Source organism: Parambassis ranga, chromosome 6, assembly GCF_900634625.1.
Source record: "Parambassis ranga chromosome 6, fParRan2.1, whole genome shotgun sequence".
NCBI classification, from domain to species: domain Eukaryota; kingdom Metazoa; phylum Chordata; class Actinopteri; family Ambassidae; genus Parambassis; species Parambassis ranga.
Genome location: NC_041027.1, coordinates 5,434,741 through 5,447,394, shown reverse-complemented (window position 1 = coordinate 5,447,394; position 12,654 = coordinate 5,434,741). Strand labels below are relative to the sequence as shown.

At 40.0% G+C, this 12,654-nt stretch overlaps 1 protein-coding gene across 2 annotated transcripts in view; it reads left to right on the top strand.

Moving 5' to 3' along the window:
• The window catches only part of galnt18a (UDP-N-acetyl-alpha-D-galactosamine:polypeptide N-acetylgalactosaminyltransferase 18a), a 111,482-nt gene that overhangs the window by 65,825 nt on the left and 33,003 nt on the right, over positions 1-12,654 (top strand). For both annotated transcript variants that reach the window (XM_028407785.1, XM_028407784.1), the window contains exons 5-7: positions 3,812-4,009; positions 6,653-6,767; positions 11,436-11,621. In XM_028407785.1, coding sequence (XP_028263586.1) covers positions 3,812-4,009; positions 6,653-6,767; positions 11,436-11,621 — 499 coding nt within the window. The remainder of the gene's footprint in view (positions 1-3,811; positions 4,010-6,652; positions 6,768-11,435; positions 11,622-12,654) is intronic.

Genomic DNA, 12,654 nt, shown 5'->3' with positions numbered 1-12,654 from the left:
ACATATATGCACACTTGTTCTTTAAGTGTTCCAAATATATCTTAAGAATAAATATGGCATACAGTCAATAACTACATCCTCCACGTATGACATGTGGTTTAGAGGAAGTAGGCAAAATTAACAAAAATAAATATATGAGAGAAAAATATTAAGAATTGTAATTACACAACTACATTGACAAACTAGTTTTCAGATATGCTGGGCCCAACGTCATCTGATTACAGCACTGAAATAGCTGCAAAGTCTGCAGAGGGTGGGTTGGTGGCACTAACCTGGCAGCAGACATTCACCTTGGAGGCTGAGGTTTGTGTCCCTCACTGGCACTCACCAAAAACATCAGTTCTGGTTTCATTTTCATTCACGATTGTGGTAAACTACTGGCTATGGTTAGGCATTAAAAAACGGGGTTAGGTTTAGGTAAAGAACACATATTCATAAAATTAAACACATTTTACATTGAAAATTGTTTTGCGGCTCCCATGGTGACAAGTTGCGTCTCCAACAACACATGACATCTGCGCGGGCCTACAAGGTGGTCATACAAGGTGGTCATCTCTAGAAAAACCTGGAAACATATACCTCATGGTATTTTTCTTTGGTGGTGATGCTCTTTTAACATTCTCTTTGTGAAGAGCTGTGAGTTGTTGCCGTGGTTACAGAGAATATTATTTGATGATGGTTTTGCAAACAGACCTATAAATAACATAGATACATCTGTCCAAAGCAAACATGGAAAGCATGCCAAAACAGTCAACAGCAAGTGAATAGTTAAAGAACAGAAGAAGAATGGCCTCTTGAGGAAGAGGAGGGTATACTGGCTATATCTATGGAAGTGATGATGTCCGACTACATGTTTATTTAAAGTGAAACAGACCTTTGTAATGGGTGGGGTGATCAGAACAGCACCTATATAGAGACAGTGCTGTGATTGACAAATCTGAAATCAGTATTTAACACTGCACTAATTAACACTAATAACACTAATATCAACTAATATTTAAAGATATAGATATTTCCGCTTATAGCATGAAGGAAAAAAATGTAAATATAAATGCCATTCGCTGCCTCATTATCACCTACTGAAAAAAAGATTAACCAGAAAGCAAACACAATGAGTTCATATGCTGCTTATTTAAACCTTCCTATATAATACATACCAAAATACTAATTTAATTTCTTTGCCATAGTTGGTAGCTGTATTAATTAATTGGCACTGAGTGAAGCTGGACTAATCTAATCTGAGCTCTCCCTCCCATTTTAGTATTCAGCTGTGAGAAAATAATCTCTTCTGAGTTGACACAGAGCCTCTGTGAATACTGCAGCCTTTTCCATCTCTTTGGTGTGGAGCTCCCACTAATTGGGTAGATACCTGATTTTCCTTTTTTCCCCTTCTATAGCTATATTTCAGGATCTTCTAGGTGGGCTCTCTGTATTAGTATGTTTCAATGTTTGTGTAAGTGGATCTGAGAAAAGTAAAGGTTCACCTCTAATGGGACACTTCATAAGCAGGTGTTATTACCATCTGTACTGATGCAACATGAATGAGGCACTCATGTCTGCTTTCTCTCTTGTGGGACAGTCAAAAGAGAGCCATCAGACTTTGGCAGTTCAGATGAATGTAAAGTGTTTAATTTCTTCATGTGGTGCCTTTTCACATCAATAGCAATATCAGTGTGGAATCATTCCATTTTCATGCACAGACATCAAATTATTTTCTGTCAGAGAGGAAAAGGGAAAGTAAAGTGACATTTCCCTGGCTTGACCTTAAACTTCATTCATTTTCAGACTGACAAATTATAAAAGAGAACACTGAGCATTACCTTCACAATTGTTTTGCATATTGAATTCAAAACTCAAAAAGAAAAATAAATCTTTTTTTTTTCTTTTTACAACCCAACTTCTTATGTAGATTTAATTGTGACTTTTACTTATTAATGGCCCTATAAGAAAATGTATTAACCTTCTTCCACGACCAAGTAAGTTGTAGCCATGTGTCACAAAGATCATAAAATGAATCAGCTACTAGTAGACAAGAAGCTGTATTGTCACATTATTTTCTGATATAGATAAGGTGGATGGAGGTTCTTGGGGTGTCCATTGAGATTTGTCACCATGGTAACCAAGAAAATGAAGATGCTTTCATTCAGGGTTTTGGAGAAAAGGTTTACTCTGAATGCAACCACAATTATTTTGCTATAGTGTGTTGTTTAATTAAATCTTCTCTGAGTGTAGCTCATGAAGTAAAAAGCAAGATGGCAGATGACTCAGAATTTTTGAAGTTCATATTTTGAGGATAATGAACACAGTGAATAATACTTCCCCACCTGCCCAGCTTTTTTCTACCACAGTTTCCCTTATCTTCAGGGTGCACGTCTGTAGGTGATCACTACTGTTTAAATCTTAAGAGGCATCAGACTTGCAAGGGGCCATCATCATCATCACTCTTTGTATTCAACATCAACTGAATCTCATATTACCATATCAAGTCCTCTGTTCATTCTGTAGTCCTCTGGTTGTTTCCTCCTCGGACTCTCTGTTGGCCAGCCGACCGTGCTCTCAGCAACACCGACTTTTCCAGCCACTTTCTGCAGTTCTTGTCCTGATTCAATTCAGAGACCTGGGAAAGGCTTACAAGCTTAAGCTGGATGGACTCTCCTGGACTTTCTGCCCTCGCTGTATCAGCTCTGCCTTTTTCTCGCCTCCTCACTTCAGCTCCATCCTCACTGCTCACCGGTGGATTGACCTTCCTAATCCAGTCAGGACTGCAGACGCGCTCCCCAGGGTCCATTATGGACTTTCAATTCTTTGCACATTTTTATTTCATTCCCTCCTCAGATGCTCAGGCGGTTGTTTGCCTTGTAATTCTAAAGAGGGAATGAACACTTTCTCTGCTGTTAACAATCATCAAAACAAGGTAATAAACACCACCATGATACCAGCTCTTCGGCTTGGAAAAAGTGTTAACTTATTTTTGCTTTTATTACTCTCAGTTTTAACTACAACCACAAACTTTGTCTTTTTTTATTATTTTTTTCCTTCCAAAAACAAAACAAAAACAGAAACATTGTGGGTTGGAGGGTTAAAGTGCCAAAAAACAAAACAATCAACTAAAAAGGTCAAACAGTCGATAAGTTGTTCGTTAGTTACAAACCAGTATCAGATTTGTTAACATTTGTATGGTTACAGTAAGGTCAGGATGGTGATGGATGATTGTGATGATAGTAAGATGGTGGCCTGGCTTGGTCTTCTATTACATCCTCACTTTGATCAAGATGTAAACCCTGATCTTTGATTAAGACATTGAAGCACTTTGTATGTCCTGAATCCACTCCATGGTTACCACCAGTCATTATATAGTCATAGGCCAAGTATGGACAAAATGTTCATTACATCACCCTTTCTGAAGGTTTTTGAGGAGCTGTTTTAAGTCCCTGTAGGAAGCTCTGACCATTGCCATGTTGGAAGTGTCGTGTCCACCTTAACTCCTGGCCAATACAAATACAGGAAAAGAAGTGGTGCATGAATGGAGCTAAAGTCCGAATACCATTAAAAATTCACCTGCCTCACAGGAAACTGATCAAAAGACACCTAAAGGGTTTTTGTACCAGGCTGTAAATATATTTATTTTTAATGGAGGCTAATGAGGATAGACTCACTTTTAGAGCCAGCCCCCAGAGGCTGTGGGGGGAACTGCAGTTATAGACACTTCTGCATGGGCTTTATTACATTAAATTCACATATTGCCACTTGATTTTTAACATAAAATAACTTAAGGATTTACTCGCTCTACCTGTGCTTTGTCATCCCTCAGGGCGGAGCCTATTCTGCAGCGAATAAAGGAGGACCGGACCCGCGTGGTGTCTCCCTCTTTTGATAACATCAAGTACGACACCTTTGAGATTGAGGAGTACCCTCTGTCAGCTCAGGGCTTTGACTGGGAGCTGTGGTGCCGATACCTCAACCCACCAAAGTCCTGGTGGACGCAACGCAACCACACAGCTCCGATCAGGTAAACAGAGGATCTGTAGCATCTCAGTATCGTTACAGGATGCTGGTGCTGCATTAATTATTAACATGTTTGACTTGAGGCATGTTGAAGAAGGTTTGATAAGATCACCTCTTAAGCTTGTTATTTTTAAATAATAATGTCTTAAAACACTAATCCCTGTGGATAATTGTGCATGTTAATGCTGGTAAATGAAGTGTCAGTGTTCTAACTTGTATAAACCTGAGGGGAGCAACTGCAGATCACATGTCTCATCAGAGCATGTCATGATACACAGGATGATGAGTGGAAATAATGATTCAGATATTCACCAGTGGGCAGAAAAAATAAAGCCAATATGACACATACAGATTGCTCACTGCAGAGGCTGCTGCAAATACAGCCCAGCAACAAGGGCAAAAATTGCCTACTCATTAATATCAGCACCAGGATAATATATTTGTTGTTGTGCTTTATGGCAAACAAATCAATGATGCAGTGTTTATAGATCTGGACAAAGACAAGAGGATGTATCCTGTTCAATACTGTAACAGAGGAAGATGAATAGCACCAACTGTTCATTTCTTAAATACTTTTTCTCAAGTACAATTCACAGCTGTGTTTGATCAGGCTCTTGAGAGTTAGTGATTTATTTTTTATTTTTTAAGTAAATATGTCAATTGTATTTACTTTTAATTTATCTTTAACTAACTAAGGAACACAGTCTAAACAGAAACTACATTCATATTCAAGGAAAAAATGTAAAGTCGTAAACATTTTTTCACAGACACAACCTGTGTGTTGTCGCAATGTCTCTTCAACAGGTCTGTACGGTCTCAATATGTTTAGACACCACTGCAGCACAGATGATCCAATAAAACTGCAGTTTCTCAAATGGCCTCTTAGCCTCGAACCAAAAGTCAGTCCTCATAGACTTCAATGTTAAAAACGTGCAATGTAAAGGAAAACATAAAGAGACTCCATCCCACAAAGATGTTTTTATTTTTTTAATGAATATTAAAGAATGGACAAAATATTGTAGTTGCTGTAGGAACAGCATTTTAGGCTGTTGACTGATTTTACTTAGTAGCACTTGATATAGTCATGAGATAGAAAGTCCACCAACCCCCTCTATCAGGCCTACATTAGATGTCCAAAACATAGTATAATCTGGTCCAAACATTTTGGTTGTTATAACATTTTAGTTTCATTTAAACTACACAGAATATACCACTGAAAAAGAACTCCCGGTTCCTTGACTCTGCTGCTGTGCTGATGCTGTTTTCATGCATTGTAAGCATGAACTCTAAAAACAGAACGAGTAACATTTCATAAGTATTTAATTAGTTTTACCCATCTGTGTTGGGGGCTTATTCAGCCTTTGTCGGTCTTGTGATCCTTAGGTGTGTTGTTGGAAAGTGATAGCTGGGACTCTTAAGGCAACACCACACCAAAGAGATGGAAACACCCTATGTGAAAAAACAAAATTGTATCATTTGTCAAAGAATAGGGAAACCAGGACCTACATCTGAAGTTAGGCCTGCAGGTAGACCTGACTCCTACTGCGCCAACCACCTGCAAGCTCAGGAATATGCAGTTTGCTAAGGGGCAGGGAGAAAGGTCTTAACATGAACATTTTTTGCCATTTGGAAGCGGAATATGATTTATAACATACAGAGCCTGGAAGGACCACAGGGGAAAAGGGTACCTGCCTACCATAGTGGACTGAGATGTAGCTCCACAATCAAAAACGAAACTTTACCACAGGTGAAAACAAAACAGCTCACAGTGTCAGGGGGATTTGAACCTCTGACTCCTGAGTGAAAATCTGACATGTAGCATTTACCCCCCACCCTGCCTCAACATAATGTGAACTGTTGAGGCAGTGTATATACTTATATATTCATCTCTAACAATGTTCTTTCCTTCCTGAATGTAGAGCACAATAAAACCTGGAAGGAGACAGTGAGAAATAATGCTTGCTATCACAAAATCATTGAGCCACAACAAGAAACAGTCAAACCTCAAATGTTATGGAAATACTGCATTTATGTCCCTACAGTATACATGGTACTGTTTCATGGTACTGTTATCTGGAGGCTGTACAGAAAACCGGCTGTGGGAGGATGCTGGGTTTTTTTTTTATTATTAGCATTTTTGGGTTTCAGAGTTCCTGGCGGTTTGCCAATCTGTGTATCTGCGGGGAGGAGAAATTCACCCAAACAAGCTGTTTCTGCAGCACTGCTGTATTTCATATTGATAAGAGGAGATGTGTGGGACTGACAGCATGAATACTAATAGGAGTTATTTTTCACTCCTGTTGATTCAGTTTGATGTTGATGAAAGATCTGTGCGCTCTTTCCCCCGTATTTCCTCAAAATGTCCTGAATTTGTTGTGTGAGGCGAAGGCATCGTTTTGACAGTGGGATCATTTGTAAGTATAATGCACTGCAGGTTTATCATGTTGGGATAAAGCCTATGTTTAGAGCATCAAATATGCAGCGTACTTGAGAAATAGAAGTTTGGAGTCTTGATGCTCAGTATGGGGCTAATTGAGGGTTTAGGATGGAGCGTGTGTGTGTTTGTGTATGATTCTGTTTTTGTTTTTGACCTTCCCCTTTTTCCCCCCTGATCTCCTCTTGTACCTCCTTTCACCTTCCATTTCAGGAGCCCTGCTCTGATTGGCTGCTTCGTGGTGGACAGGAAATACTTTGAGGAGATTGGCTTGCTGGATGAAGGCATGGAAATTTATGGCGGAGAAAATGTGGAGCTCGGCATCAGGGTGAGACTCTTTCAGAACCTGTCTTATTCGCACATCCATCGCAACGACACTACACGCCAATGCTATACAGCAGCCCAGTATACAGGGACTTCATACTAAAAATATCTGTGTAATGTGGGTCCCTGTATACCAGGGAGGCTTCAGCTGGTGTCACTCTGTACATTGAAATATCCTGCATAGCAAGCAGAGAAAGAAAACTGACCTTTCCCTTTGACAGAACAAGGGGCTTTATCAGTCATTCACATTATTCTGACTCAAGCAAACTGAGCTGATTACCAATGATCAGCAACTGCCAAACAACATCCTAATATAATTTGATTATTTTCTCTATATATTGCTTGACATGATTACATTTCGGTGACAATAGTTTCCATATTATTTCAATTTCTCTGCTGTTACTGGCAGATCCCAGCAGTAACAGGTTTTATAGGGAGCTTAACTACATTATAACAGTCATTTCATCTCTAATCAGATCCCCAGAGCTCTGCTAAAGCACAGTCCTCTCAGGGGCTGCAGACCAGTCCTGAGAGGACACCACCGTTCGGAACGGATGTAAAGAGAAGCTGTGACTCAGTGTTGAATGAGTTACAGTGTCAGTGGAGTGCAGGTTTGATTATCAGTCCAAGTTCGGCTAATACGAGCCGCTGTGTTAAGAACACATCACGATCTTAAAAAGTGTGTATTTCTCTCAGGTCTGAACATGAAGCATGAAGCAATATAGATAGGTCATATTGATACTGTGTCCCCCTGTCCATGAAAAGGAGAACACACTGCAATGCAGCACCACTGTCCTTAACTTTTCTCTTATCGTGTCCAGTTGTGAGGTGGTGATAGATGGCTCTGCCACACAACACCTGCTGCATTCTAATGAAGAATACAAACATAAAAGGGAGCAGAGGTGGAATGAACAGGAAAGTGTACTGCCGTGCTGTCACATCGTTAGATGGGGTTAATTTTCTCAATATAAAGTCCTGCATGTGGCTAAAAGGAGAGAAGTCAAACATCTTATTTTTAATTAAAAAAATGAACCCTAATCAGTCTGTACAACATTTTTTTCAAGTGTACTACCAATCTATTAAAAAAGAAGAAACTTTTTTTTTTATTCTTGCAACATTTACAAACCAGGCTTTCACTCTTCTCTGCATTTCAGCTGTAGAAAAAGTGAGGTTAATAAATCCATTTTCTGCTGGTCAGACATCAGTCTGCCATTGAGGAGTGCAGTATTTGTTTTTTTTACAGCAACTTGTGCGAATTAAAAATAAAATGATTCGTATTAATGAATGAACAGCTGTTTGAAAAATTACAACTTATAGGGGCGCCTCCATGTCATTTATAAAAGTAACAACCTTTTAACTAAACAGCTGAACAAGCAGAACATCTCTCAGTATCCAAGGTGACAGATGTATCTTCCTGTACTGGAAAAGGTGAATGTTTGCCCTCCACCACTGTCACTGCTTGAGTCAGCAGTGTTTCTGTCAGAGCTGTTGGAAATACCTCTCATAATATGAATTATGTCCCACTAAATATTCTATTTAAATATTGATGACCTATCGTAAACGTTATATGATGTCATGAATATAAATGAGTAAAGTTGCCGAAAGGCTTGAGATGTTCCTGTTTTTTTCGGCTCAGTTTGGATCACAGACTGTGATGTGCTTTCTCTTTGTGCAGGAATTTGACTTTCTCCATGTGAGGCTTGAATGTCACACCTCTACACTCAAACTGATAATGTCTTTCTCCTATAGCTCCTTGAGAGCAGGGACCATGAGTGCCTCTTCAAAAAAGAGAGGTTATTCTCTATTATAAAGCTCTTTTGGCATATAATTGGTCTGGCATAAGCCCCTTCTGTATGGACAAATTGCTTCACCACATGTTGACATCACCACAGAGGAGACTTGGATGGCTTATTCAACAGTGAGGCAGGGAACAGCTGGTCTCATCTGCCAATGGGGGGGGCTCACTGTTGCTGGCGTGACCCAGCAAACGCTAACAAATACAGAGAGGTGCTTCAAAGTTGTGTGCTCGTTCACACTTCAGGGTTTTAGGGCAGACTGGATCTGGACAGCCTGCCTCATTTCCCTCTTGGCCTATATGCAGATCCTTTTGGAATGGTTAAAAGGCAACAAAAGGTTAGCAATGAAACATCAGCCAGAGTATTGACATTTCATTTCTTAAGCAAATGCTTCCAGTGCCGCGGGGTTAGTCAGATGGAGCCCAGACAAGCCTGCGTGGCGTCACAAACACACCACAGGACTGCAGAGTTGGCTGTTAAATTCGTCAGGAATGACAAGAAAAGTCAATATTTTGGAATGTTTCTTTTCGTAAGTAGCAAACTGCACAGTAGATCAGTCATCATGTAAATCTGCTGTGATGTTTTGACAGAATCATCTCAAGGGCATTGCTCTGACTGAACTTATCTTGTGTGGAGTTCAACACAAAGTTTAAGTCAAAAAACCAGTCCCATTTGTTCTGTCTCCAAACACTGCCATCTATTCTTATCAGCCATGGGATATATTTTCCTCTCATTACTGCAGTAGAGCTCTGTATCTCTGGCCCGCACACACCCCTATTGTGATAAAGATTGCTTTCATGAAGCTTCATCTGCGCAGCGGCATAATATTGTGCATATTTAATACTCATTGTCTCATGGCGTCTTTTTTTTTATCACAACAGGCGGTCGTCCTCAAAATGATTTATAATTCACAACTTCATTTGTTGTTGCCTTTGTCCTCTCATTTTCTCATTAAAAACTTTTAAAAGCACAAGTCCGACAGCGAGATTTGTTCCGCCTTAAACCCAAGTAGACGGTGACTGAGAGACAATTAGGGATGCAAATGTGCTGTTTTTGTGTGTGTGTGTTTGCCTGACACACATACAAACCATGGCAGACACTGGATGCGCATAAACTGCAACTTCTTCAGCATCATAATGATGTTCTGATGGGTAACAGTTGGCGCATGACCCTGTTTTATCCCAAGGGAGAAGACAAGTGAGGAGATAAAACAAAAAAAAAGAGGAGAGGTTTTTGGAAATGATGACTCAGGAAGACAAGCTGTTCTTCTTCCCCCTCTATTTCACTGTCTTTATCTCCTCTCTGTACTTCCCACTTTATCTCTTCGCTTTCATCCTTTCACCTCCTCTATGTTTTTTGTTTCCGTCTCTATCTCACTCTGCACACCCACATGCTCAGACGTAGATTGTTATACTTGAAGAATGGCTCCTCATACTCTAACCCTTGTAAATCCTGTATAGAGAGTGTTGAGGTATTTCGGAAAAAAAGCATGTATTATCTCTGAATTTGGCTCCAGTTTGTGCTCCTGCCTGGGCGTCAGGCCAGTGCTTCAGTTTCACTGTTGTTGTTCTGTAAGTCTCTTTTGCTTTGGATGGATACAGGGGAGGAGGCTGGGCCGGCAGGAGGGATTAGAATACAAACACAAAGTGCACCCAGAACAGAGGTTTCTATTCAAATCTTTAGTCTGTATATTGTTAGTTTGGTTGGGCTGCGGTATTTTCAGCACTGATATCATGAAAATTAGCATAGGTTGACTTCAAGTTTTGACTTAAAATTGAGATAGAAAAACTGCTTTTTTAACTTTTTGAAATTATAGTAGCAGACAAAACAGGTGGAAAACACTGCAGAGGTTAAATCGAGTCTAAGTGCTGAGTGAAGCTGAATATTTTGATTTTAAGCACTAAAAAGTGTGTAAATATTCAGTTAAGGTAAATGTGGGGCAGAGGGTACCACCACTGAAAAATGTTACAGGAACAAAACCAGAGGAGTCCAAAATAGTGGAAAGTCACACTGCCTAAATCTGTCATTAGGGGGCACTGTTCAGAGGGAATAATTGGGGGTTTGATAGCGCTGTAGCCCTAACACGTAAAGATGATGACGTGACAATATTAGAGTTTTTTAATCATGTTTTAATGGGTTATAACAACAGTTCAGTAGTTAGCACGTCACATGACAGCAAGAAGGTTGAGTCCAACTAGTGCCTTTGTGTGTGGGTTATCTCTGGGTACTCCTCCCACATACCAAAGACCTGCATGTTAACTTTATTGATCATAGGTGTCTTTCTGTGATAGAACTGTCCAAGGTGTACCCAGTAGATCTCAAGCAGAACCCTATTATGAGAGCAATCTGGCCTCCTGTTCATGTCAGCTAAACAACCAAAGTAATTATTAACATTGGTTTCCATACAAAAGTCCTACATTTAATGCTATTTTACTTACAGTAATTCAAGTTTTTGTATTCTGACTCAGTTACATGTATTCTATGCTACCTATAGTACAATATAGTGCAACTAAAATGAATTTTTAATATAGATACGACTGGCAAAGTGTGAGGCCTCACTCTCATGATGCATTCATGGTGAAACAGGAACATGTGTTTCATGTTTTATGAGCTGTCATTAAGCTGGCTATAACTCTGTAGAAATATTGGACAGCTTAGTGCTGAATAGTGAAAGTTGGGAAAAAAGAAAGCACCTGGGAAGGCATCTGCACTTCTATTCATACTAATTCTGTGAAGCCAGGCTCAGTCACAGCAAAGCTTTAATCTCCTATTGAGAGGATGCAGGTTTAACTGGCATGTACTTAAATAGGCTATATTTATACTATTATTGTGAAAGTCCCAGCAGTCACTAACGTGTGTGTGTGTGTGTGTCCAAGGTGTGGCAGTGTGGTGGCAGCGTGGAGGTCCTGCCCTGTTCAAGGATCGCCCACATCGAGCGCGCCCACAAACCCTACACAGAGAACCTGACGGCACACGTGCGTCGTAACGCCCTGAGAGTGGCCGAAGTTTGGATGGACCAGTACAAGAGTCACGTCTACATGGCCTGGAATGTTCCCCTGCAGGTAAGAGATTTTGTTTTTGCTTGTGTGTGGGAGGGTGTGTGTTGGTGTAATTGTGTACATGCTTTAAAAATCTCCTAGCAACCAGTGCAGTCATGGAAGGTCAGCTACCTCTGAATGCAGCAGGTAGATCAGACTGTAACATTTTAATTACCATGATGCTGTGCTTTTAAACAGGATTTCCAGATTTAGCAGCAATACAAGATTTTAAAATGATGAAAACATGCCGTGGTATTATGTAACTCTTCTGTGCCAGCATGTGACTGGCTTATGGGTCTACTCTTGCCACTAAAGCGCTTTAATGGAAGTTAATTGAACTTCTATTGTAGTTGAAAAGCATTACCTTCGACTTCATATATGTGAAGGCATGTCTGAGATTTCTCTCCTTTATATAACAGCGGTTTCTCTCAGAGGTAGGTTGTAATATGCCCCCCAGTGCAAAACTAATGATTTCTCTCATTCTAAATGTTTTAGTAATACCACACTATAGATTAACATGGTCAGGTTCTTTTTTCCAGTTTTATTGTCCTTTTAAAACTCCACCTTTTTATGTGTGTGTCAGCATATACTGACGGGTCATCTGCAGTATAACATCAGACCTGGGCAAAATACTGCACACAGGAACTGGTCCCCATGCCTGGCCCATGGATCTGTCTGAGGCTGAAGGACCCCCCAATAATCAATAAAGGCAGTAAAGTTTCCCAAGTCACATGATGAGCCATGACCCTCCCTCTTTCTCTCATATCTGCTGGTGTCTGCACCTTTAGTCTGTCTGCTGTTGTACCATTCAGGTTGGGTGCTTTTAAAAACAATTTTTTATTAGTTTTAAAATACATATTTTTTTTTTATCAAGCTGCAGCCTCCAGGGTTAAAAAATGAAGTGCATGTGAAAGTGTCGAAAATTGCAGGTCCCCTCATGACCACTAGAGGCTGCCTGTCAATAGTGAATCTATCACCATAGACCTCCATGTTAAATCATCAGCCCTAATAAATTTGTATAGAACTCATTCATTACAGTTATATTAAAACTATTAAG